At 35.5% G+C, this 10,687-nt stretch overlaps 1 protein-coding gene across 1 annotated transcript; it reads right to left on the bottom strand.

Annotated features, from left to right (window-relative positions):
* Positions 1-1,012: 1,012 nt before the first annotated feature.
* LOC125840541 (40S ribosomal protein S19-3-like) lies at positions 1,013-2,945 on the bottom strand. The gene is made up of 4 exons (XM_049519513.1): positions 2,750-2,945; positions 2,203-2,293; positions 1,932-2,115; positions 1,013-1,252 (listed from the first exon to the last, which is right to left on the bottom strand). Exons 1-4 carry the CDS (start codon positions 2,831-2,833, stop codon positions 1,180-1,182), a joined length of 432 nt encoding a protein of 143 aa, XP_049375470.1. The 5' UTR covers positions 2,834-2,945; the 3' UTR covers positions 1,013-1,179.
* Positions 2,946-10,687: the final 7,742 nt, after the last annotated feature.

Consider the following 10,687-nt stretch of genomic DNA (forward strand, 5'->3'; position numbering starts at 1 on the left):
TCCAATTGTTCATTCCAAATAAACAACAATTCGCAAAACTCAATTTTTAAATGTAATTCTTCAAAACATTTAAATAAATTATGTTTAACAATTCGTGTAATCTTGTTTAAATTTGCCACAAATAAGATGAGTACTCTTCTTTTAATTTCGCTGTCAAAAATCCATGTGATCCGGAAGAGACAAGCTCAAAAATCAGAGCGGAGATTTTCTTTTAATTTCACAATGAAGTCTCATATTCACTAATCACATTTTTATATTAGAGGATAGCTAAAATGAAAAAAAACTGAAGTCTAATAGCAATAAGTTTGTATATAATTGATAAATATTTTATGTTATATTATTAAAAAAACCTCCCTAGTAGTGTGCTGAACTTTGTTGAATATTGAATATGGTAGGCAACAAGTAAATCTAAAACAAAAGATGATTCCTAGGTTTGGTTACTGAGAACAAGACATCAAAGGTGCTAGATGATTGGCATTACCCAATAGGCCAATACAACAACACACCCAATGAAATCCCACCAAGTGAGGTCACACTACCTCGTGGAGGTAGAGAGGTTTCCGAAAGACCAAGCTCATATGTATCAAACCCAACATTACCCAATTCTATACCTTGTTCCACACCAAACAAAATATTTACAATCTACTAATGATGAAATCCCTAACAGACAACACCAGCAAGCACCTCAACTGTGACCAAAAACAAAGTTTGGACACTCAGTTCTACACGTCCCTTCTTATTGGTCTTATAAACTCAGTCGATAAAAGGAAAATATATCCCGAAAGGGAAAGGGAGCAGAGGGTAGGATATGATCACGTGAGGGACACGAAGGCATTAAGAAAGCAATTCCCCCCTCCCCCCCCTTTGATACTTGGGTTCGGCTGGCAATCCCCGCAGGGCTTTCTGAGTTTTATCAATTAGGTAAACAAGCACTGATTCTCAGAGATCTATTTATAACTATATGGAGTAATGATGCATTGAATGCAAGATATGCCACAATACACACTCAGGGTACTGAAAGGGCAAAACTTGACATACTGAGAAAGACACAAAGTTCTGAAAAGGCAAAAACATCCACAAAATTTGATTTAACAATACCCTAAATCTATTTAGGTCCAAACTGAAACAATAAGTTTGAGCTAACTCATGTATTCATAAGATTGAATGAACTCATCTCTCTCAACAAGCAACAGCAATTCTTCCAGCAACCTGGTCAAGATCCCGCTGGCCACTGGATGTGATCCTCCTTCCACTAGATAAAAAGAGAGAACGAAATTAGACAGACAAATAACAAGATATTCATCGATTTTCATTCTTAATGCAGCTGATAAAGTTGAGTTGTGAGCATTGGCTAGCAATAAGGATGTCTCTCCATACAGAACAAGGTGAAATACTTCATCTCGATTCATTTAACCCATGTTATTATTTTCAATTGAAAAGTCAGCAACCTCTTATCGTTTCCCTGTATAATCAATCAATCACAAATATCACATTCTTACTACAAAGGGAGCAGTCACTCTTTACAATTGTCTTTGACCTCTTTCATGAATAAAGAGAGTTTTAATTGCCGCATTAAATGATTTAAGCACAAATATTACCACCTGAATGACACTCTTTTTCTAAGCAAGACTAGCCAGACTCCTCGTGATTTTCTTTTCTGAAGAATGCAAAAAATTTGCTGGCCCCATAAAATGATTAACGCATATATTCATATCACATATTCAATATATGGACAACAAGCTCAGAAAAAGCAGGAGAAAACCCCATCAGTACTATCCCCAACTATATTTATCCTTACCACCTAAAATGACTTGCCAAATTTAAGATAACAAACAGGCTTCTGACTGATCAATGAATTTCATTCGTACAACCACTACAGATAAGGAGACACATCAAATTCAGCAGCATTTACATGGCAAAAGGTTACTTACCCCTTAGGCTCAAAGTCAATGATGTTCATGTTCTGCAATTGTTGAAGAATGTGGCGGGCAACTGAACCACTGCTTTTGCAAAAATGACGTGGACGGCTTCCATTCCTCTGGTTACCACCATAGATTCTTCGGAACCCACCGACACCAATACCTCCTCTCAAATAGATCTTCCTCGCCATAGAAGCTGCCATACATCAAAATAAAATAGTGCAAGTTAGAAACAATAATAATCACCATGGATAAGTTCTCCGATCATGGAGATGAGACATACCAGCTCTGATGTAGTACCAATCAGCATCATATGGGGCAAGCTCCTTTAGCTTACCAGTCTTGACTATATCAGTCCATTCAGGAAGCTCCATCTGCAAAAATCAAAGGTACTAAGCAAGAATAACAAGCCCAAAATAAACACAATTATAACTCAAACTTGCATGAAATTGCAGGAATTAACAAGAAAACAAAGTACCCTATGCCAGAAAGTAAGGCAGATCTGAACAAATAACTTCCGGTAGGAAAATTCAAAAAGAAAAAAGGGGTAAAATGCAACGAGGTCCACTCAATCCAACAAAAAGAAGAACAAATATCATTTTTACATTATAGCGCAGTATTCATGAAGTGTGTATACAAAATTGAAATCCTCACACAAATTTGAATATCTTTGAATCCAGCAAATAGCTACAAAAAATGTTAACATAATTCTGCGTTGTTTCTATCACTATATTCAATGATCTAAGCTATAGTAGTTGAGAAAATCGAAGCAAATATGAATAAAAAGTTTGTGTTTGTAAAGAAATTCAAGAAAGAAAGAATGTATAGACCTTTCCGGAGCGCTTGAGATGAGCGGCATAAGCCTTGACAAAGTCGTGGGGGGAAACATCTTTCACACTTCTTGCTGCCTCCATCTTCGCCGCTGCGCTGCAGATCTTTCTCCACTCTCCAGCAAGGGTTCGTAAGAGAATTACTCAGAATGGATGCTAGGGTTTATAGTGTTGCAGCTCTCTCTAAGGATGGGCGGGCCTACCTTCATAATAAGCCCAAATGATTTGGGCTTCATTTCAACAAAAGTCCAGTCTCTCAAACAACCTTTACCTGGATGGCTAAATAAAGGAAAACACATTGTAACTATTAATTAAGGAGGAAATGACATAGACATACAATAATTACATACAATTGGCAAATTTTAGCCTAGAATTAATTAGCATCTTTTAGTCCAAAACAAATTAGCAACTATTAGCCCAATTCTAAAAAAGAGAAATATTGTAGATTTTTTTTTAAAAAAACGTGTCTGCAACTAACCGTCAAAAAAGGACATGGGTTGATTAATCTTCCTCATTATTTATCAACTCCTACAAACAAGAAAAAGGAGCGTTTCAGTTTTCCTAAATCCCTAACCTAATTCAGAAACAGTGAATTTGAAAAACCTTTCAACGTGAAATCGATCTTCAAACATCAAAAGAACGATGACAACTTTGCTTGTTTTGATTCATTATAACGGTGAATGGGACAGTGATAAAAATTTTGTGAACTATTCCACGGAAGGGATTGTTGTCAATACAGATGTTGCTTTCAATGGATTCATTCAATTGATTGCAAAACACCTCAATGTCGACACTTCTCTTAATTCTTTGGAAATTCGTTACAAACTTGATGAAACAACAATACCAATGTTGATACGAAACAATATGGGATTGCAAGTATACATTGGATTGAAGAAAAAAACAAGAAATTTCAAAGATTATCCACTGTGCATAACTTGGAAAGTTATTGACATACATCATATGGTTCCAATTACTGATGGTGTGGTTGATAATGTCAATACTCATTTTAATACAAATGATTTCAACAACACAAACACTTTAGATTTGGTAGAATACAACATGTTGGCTTGAGAAACTGCATATTTTGAAGAATGCGCAATTATTGAGAGTGTTATAACAGAGATACCAGCAGAAGGTCAATTTTACAAGAAAAAAAAAGATTCTCAAGTCATTAATGCAAAATTATGTTATACAAAAAGAGTTTCAATTTAAGGTGATAAGATCAAGCGCATCAAGGTAAGATTGAATTCTGCAAAAAATAATCATGTATACATTATGTAGCTTTTAAAGAATTAATATTTGTATACATTCAATTATATATTTTCTGCACCAATGTATACACACAACCATGTATACATAAGTACTTATATACATTCAATAGTAAAGCTTATGCACCAATGTATACACACAACCGTGTATACATAAGCATTCGTACACATTCAATAGTAATGTTTCTGCACCAATGTATACACGCAAACATGTATACATACTTGTTTGTATACATTCATTGTATTGTGTTTGCACCAATGTATACACACAACCATATATATAGTAAATATGACTAACTTATGTATGTTGATTCAATTAGATTTTATATCAACTCTATTGTATGGCAATAATGCATACATTGATTTTTACATATTCATGTCCAACCAGAATATTATGTGTAAACTATATATATTGTTTTTATACGTTATAGATACTTTCTTCGATGTGTAAATGATAATTGCACTTGAAAGTTCAGAAGCTCAGCCTTGCATAAGTCAAAAAATTTCAAGGTTAGAAGATTCATTGTTGACCACACATGTTCGGCAAAAGATAGGCTAATGTCGCAACGAAATACTACCTCAAGCGTACTTGGAAGATGGATAACGGATAAATATGATAATCCAAAGGTTGTATACACTGCAAGAGATATAATCTGTGACATGAAAAAATAAATTGGCGTTGATTTGACTTACTGGAAAGCACACAGAGCAAAGTTAAAAGCTTTACAATTGGTGAGAGGTGATCCACGGGATTCGTATGCTGAGATACCAAGTTACTTGCACATGTTAAAGCAATTAAATCCAGGTTCTTTTGTTAGCTTGAGGAAAATATCAGAAGGACATTTCCTCTATGCTTTTGCAGCTCTAAATTCTTCTATAAAAGGTTGGGAGCATTGCAGGCCAGTTGTAATAATTGATGGAAGCTTTCTCCAAGCAGCATATCATGGTACATTTTTAACCGCAAGTTATCAAGATGCTCGATGTATGAATACAATATTTTTTAAAATAATTTCTAAAATCATATTTTCGCATCAATTTGTTACTCAAACAAGTCTTTTTTCCAATCGTTTTGTTCATAATTATTTTTATTTAGGTCATATACTACCATTGGCTTACGCAATTGTTGACTCAGAAAATAATGCATCATGGGAATTATTTTTTGAAAAGTTAAAAGAAGCATATGGTGTAAGGGAGAAAATGTGTTTTGTGTTTGATAGACATCACAACATAATAAGAGCAATTTCATAGTTTTTCCAGATTTACCACATTATGTTTGTATGTGGCATTTATGGAAAAACATCAAGGAAAATTTTAGGAGAAATCAATTACAAATAAGGGAAATGTTTTATGCAATGGCCCAAGCATATGTACAAGATTTTGATTACTATATGACTGAAATTTAACATATTGACTATCGAGTAAAGGAGTACTTGTTTGATATTGGACATCATAAATGGTCACGCACACATTCTACAAGCAATAGGACAATGACCATGACTTCCAACATTGTAGAGTCACTCAATTCAGCAACTAAAGACGCAAGGGATCTACCTGTAACAAGGCTACTTGAAGAGATGAGGAAATTGTTTGAGAAATGGAATTATGAGAATTCAAAGGAAGCTCAATTTACAAAATACAATTCTTTCGGCAAAATATGAATCAATACTTGCTGAAAATCTTGAAATTGCACAACATATGATGGTAAAAAATTATTTATGTATAGTTGTTATGTATTTATTGATATTATTATTTTTGAATCTAACAATGTTTCTTACAAAGGTGACGCCTTCAAGTGATTATCTCCATTCTATCACACATCTGGGAAAGACATTCATTGTTTGTATTAGGGAACGAAAATGTACATCCAAACGTTTTCAACTAGATAAAGTACCTTGTTCCCACGCCTTAGGAGTATTAACAACCAAGGGATTGGATGGAGAGAACTAGAGTTCTTTGTACTATACTAAGGAGAACATGATGAAGACATATGAAATATCAGTTAAATTAATGCCCGATCCAAGTACTTGGGAAGTACCAGATGAGGTCATTGAAGAAATTTTATTGCCACCAATAGAAAATAAAGTGTCTGGTCGACCTAGGAAGAAAAGACAAGAAAAGACATTGGCATCAGAACCAAAAACATATAAAACATCATGTGGTCAATGTAGACAAGAAGGGCACAACCGACATACATGCAGGAACATGCCTATAAGATAATAGCTTAGGGATACTATCTTCTATATATATAAACTATGTACTATGTTTAACAAACAATTTCAAATTCCATTAATGTCTTGAATAAGTTTTTATATAATTTGTGATATCATTATTTATAATTCACGCCTGTGTTATATTAGAAAGTGTAATAAGTTTACAATTCTAAGTTGCTGCAACTATTTAACTAAAAAATTCAAGTCACTATACATATACATATGAACCTGCAAAATTAACTAATTGGAAATAAGATTAATAATAATTGTTTAGAATATGAAAGTTGTTAGTAACTAACTTAGGGATTAATTAGTTCAGTAAATTACTATTAGCTATTAGACAGTTAGTTAGTAGAAGATTCCTTTCAAGTATTGAGTCGGTTAGTTGTACGTGTATAAATAGTGTCACGTTGTATATGTGTAGTTAGCTTTGATCAATAACACTTGATTCTTCTTTCTTTCCAGAACCTTCTCTCTCAATCTATACTTTGTTTCAATATCCAGTTTACTGTTTTAACATGGTATCAGAGCCATTAATGGCTATCGAAGCTCCATTGATCGGTGTTTAGTGATATCAATTTTATTCCCTGTTTTTTCGATTCGATTTTCAGAAATTTTCTCCGTTGTTTTTTTTTCTGGTTAAATCTCATCTCACATTTATTAATGGCGATTGGAAGTTCATCCTCAGAAAGCCAATGGAGGCGATATCAATGGATCTGGACATATTAACACTCCACGATCCACTTCGAGTTTCGACTCTTTTAATCCACTTTTTCTACATAATTCTGATGTTCCGGGCGTGAATTTGGCTCACTGTGTTCTCACTGGAATGGAAAATTACACACTCTGGAGTAAATCGATAAGTATTGCCTTGCTAGGAAAGAACAAAATTGGTTTTGTTGATGGCACTTGCAGGAAGGATTGTATGAAGGTCAGATGGTACATCAATGGGTGCGTGTGAATGCAATTGTGTTGTCTTGGATCATGAGTGTTATGTCAAAGGATCTGGTAAATGGAATTGTGTATTCTTCAAATGCCCACAAGGTCTGGGCAGATCTCAAAGAGCGATTTGATAAGGTGAATACCACGAAGATCTATCACATCCACAGAGGGATCGCAACATTGACTCAAGGTACATCGACTATTTCTGTCTATTTTTTGCGATTGAGTGAGCTTTGGGAGGAGTATGAAACCTTAGTTCCACCTCCCTCATGCTCATGTGCTAAGTCTCGTGAGTTCATCAACAATCTAAAGCAACAAAAACTCATGCAATTTCTAGGTGGACTGAATGAAAATTACAATGAATCGAGAAGTCAAATTCTGATGATGCCATCCATCCCTTCAGTGAATCAAGCCTATTCTCTGATTATTCATGAGGAGAGTCGGCGTGCACATTTGAATGTGGTTGCACAAAGCTCTCACTCTATACCACACTATGAGGAAGGTGAATCTTCTGCTCTTGCTACAGCTGTTATGTCACGATATGCTCCTAACTCCAAACAAAAATCTGTTGTGACTTCTCGTTATGAGGAAGGTGAACCCTCAAATTCTGTTGCTGTTGCAAATGACATCTACTCAAGCACTAACACTAATATGAGAGTGAAGAAGAATTTCAATCTTCAATGTGAATTCTGTCATCTTAAAGGTCATACTAGAGATAAATGCTACAAGTTGATTGGTTATCCTCCTGATTTCAAATTCACAAGGAATAAAGATAAAGAGGATAATGGTTTCAGAGGAGGAAATCTCAACAGAGGACAAAATGGATATAGTGGATACATGATTGGTGGTTATAGTGCTCACAATGCTCATCACGAAGGTTCACACAGTCATCAAGTTAATGCACCTCAATCAAAAAAACAAAGTTTCACAACTGAGAAGTTTCAGAAGCTCCTCACATTGATTGACAAACAAGACTCACCTGAAAATGTAGCTAACATGGCAGGTACTATCAATTGTTTTTTAGCTGGTTTTAAGACTAACTTCTGGATTGTTGATACATGAGCATCAAATCACATGGTTTCCTCCATGGACTTAATGTCATCTAGTACTACTCTTTCACCTTCTCCTCATAACCAAGTTCATTTACCAATTGGTGATATAGCTCAAATCACTCATAAATGGACTTGTCAGCTAGACAAGGACCAACTCCTCAAAGACGTTTTGCATATACCTTTATTCAAATACAACCTACTATCAGTATCCCAGCTCACTAAAGACTTATATTGTTTTTGCTTCTTTTTACCCTGATTTCTTTCTTTTTCAGGATCTTTACACTGGCAAGGTGAAGGGGATTGGTAAGGTCAAGGATGGACTCTACATTCTTTCCACCAAATCACCATCACCAGCCACTACTTCTAGCTTACAAAGTGTTTCTGCTTGTCATTCTACTCATTCCAGTGGTGTCAAAAGCTCTATATGGCATCAAAGACTTGTTCATGCCCCAATCCTAGTACTCACTCAGATTCCAGACATCAAGCACACTTTAGATAGAACTCAAATCTGTAATTGTCCAATTTGTCCTATTTCTAAGCAAACTAGACTTTCTTTTCCTATTCATCAAACTGTTTCTAGTCAGCCTTTTCAATTAGTGCATATGGATTTATGGGTCCCTATAAACATGACACTTACAATGGAAATAAATATTTCCTTACTCTTGTTAATGATTTCAGTCGCATGACTTGGGTTTACTTGTTGAAATATAAAAGTGATTGTTTGCTTCACTTGAAAGTGTTTATTCATTTGATACAAAATCAATTCAACACCACCATTAAGATCATGAGATCAGACAATGGTCTTGAATTTATTAATTCTCAATGCACATCTTTTTTTCAGTCTCTTGGTATTCTCCACCAACGAACTTGTGTTTACACCCCACAACAAAATGGGGTGGCTGAGAGAAAACATAGGCACCTACTAGAGGTAGCCAGAGCTTTACGATTCCAAGGTTTTATTCCTCTTAAATTCTGGGGTGATTGCATACTTGCTGCAACTTACATTATAAATAGGCTACCATCCAGTGTTCTTCATGGTACTTCACCTTATGAAAAGCTTCACAATACACCTCATTCACTAGCTCACATGAGAACTCTAGGATGTTTATGCTATGCCACTGATCCCAATCCTTATGACAAATTTTCACCCAGGGCTATACCTGCTGCCTTCATGGGTTATTCTCTTACTCATAAGGGATATAGACTTTATGATCTTCAATCCCATATTTTTTTGTCAATAGGGATGTTCTTTTTAGGGAACACATTTTCCTATTCCAACAGCCTCCTACATTTTTTTCTGATTCTTCTTCCCCTAGTTTCCCTCTTGCATCATATCTTCTTGATCCAGATTTCACAACTCCACCTGCTCGTTTAGACCTTATCTCCCAACCTCCATATGTTCCATTGGTCTCCCCTCAACCATTACCTTCTCTATCTCCAGTTTCTCAGGCTCTTACTTCTGTCAATTCTTCCCCTGCTTCACCTCCATCTCACAAAAGACCATCCAGGGCCACTAAACCTCATATTTGGCTATCTGATTATGTTCATTCCCTACCTTCTACAAGACCCCATGCTCACTCTATTCATCATGTTATCCAATACTCTCATCTTAGCCCTGCATACAAAACTTTTCTTTCCAAATTTTCTACTACCATTGAACCTAACTCTTATTCTGAAGCTATATTGGATGACAAATGGGTTCATGCAATGAAACAGGAGATTGATGCTCTTGTGCTTAACAAAACATGAGAGGTTGTTGATTTACCAGTTGGAAAGAAACCCATAGGCTGTAAATGGGTCTATAAGATCAAATATAATGTTGATGGGTCCATTGAAAGGTTCAAAGCTCGCCTGGTGGCTAAAGGTTATACTCAGCAAAAAGGTGTTGATTTTCATGAAACTTTTTCCCCAGTAGCTAAAATGGTCACTGTCCGATGTGTTATCTCCTTGGCTGCAATGCATAACTGTCCTGTTTTTCAAATGGATGTCTTCAATGCTTTTCTACAAGGTGATCTTCATGAGGAAGTCTTTATGGTACTGCCTCAAGGTTTTGGCAGTAAGGGAGAGACATCTAAGGCTTACAGATTGAAGAAATCATTATACGGACTTAAGCAAGCATCTAGGCAATGGAATATAAAACTTACTACTGCATTAATCAACTCGGGATTTCAACAAAGTAAGCATGACTATTCCTTGTTCACAAAAGCGGTCGAGCAAAAGTTTGTAATTATACTCATTTATGTAGATGATTTGCTGATTATTGGAAATGATCTACAACTTATCAAGGAGTCACAGAACATTTTGCAACAAAATTTCAAAATCAAAGATTTGGGGGAACTGAGATACTTTCTAGGCATATAATTTTTGAGGTTCAGCAAAGGAATATTGATGACACAAAGAAAGTACATATTAGAGGTGATCTCAGAATAGGGTCTAGCAGGAGCAAAGCCTGCCATAACACCCCTG

Source organism: Solanum verrucosum, unplaced genomic scaffold, assembly GCF_900185275.1.
Source record: "Solanum verrucosum unplaced genomic scaffold, falcon-dt-bn FXZP01000181.1, whole genome shotgun sequence".
In the NCBI taxonomy this organism is placed as follows: domain Eukaryota; kingdom Viridiplantae; phylum Streptophyta; class Magnoliopsida; order Solanales; family Solanaceae; genus Solanum; species Solanum verrucosum.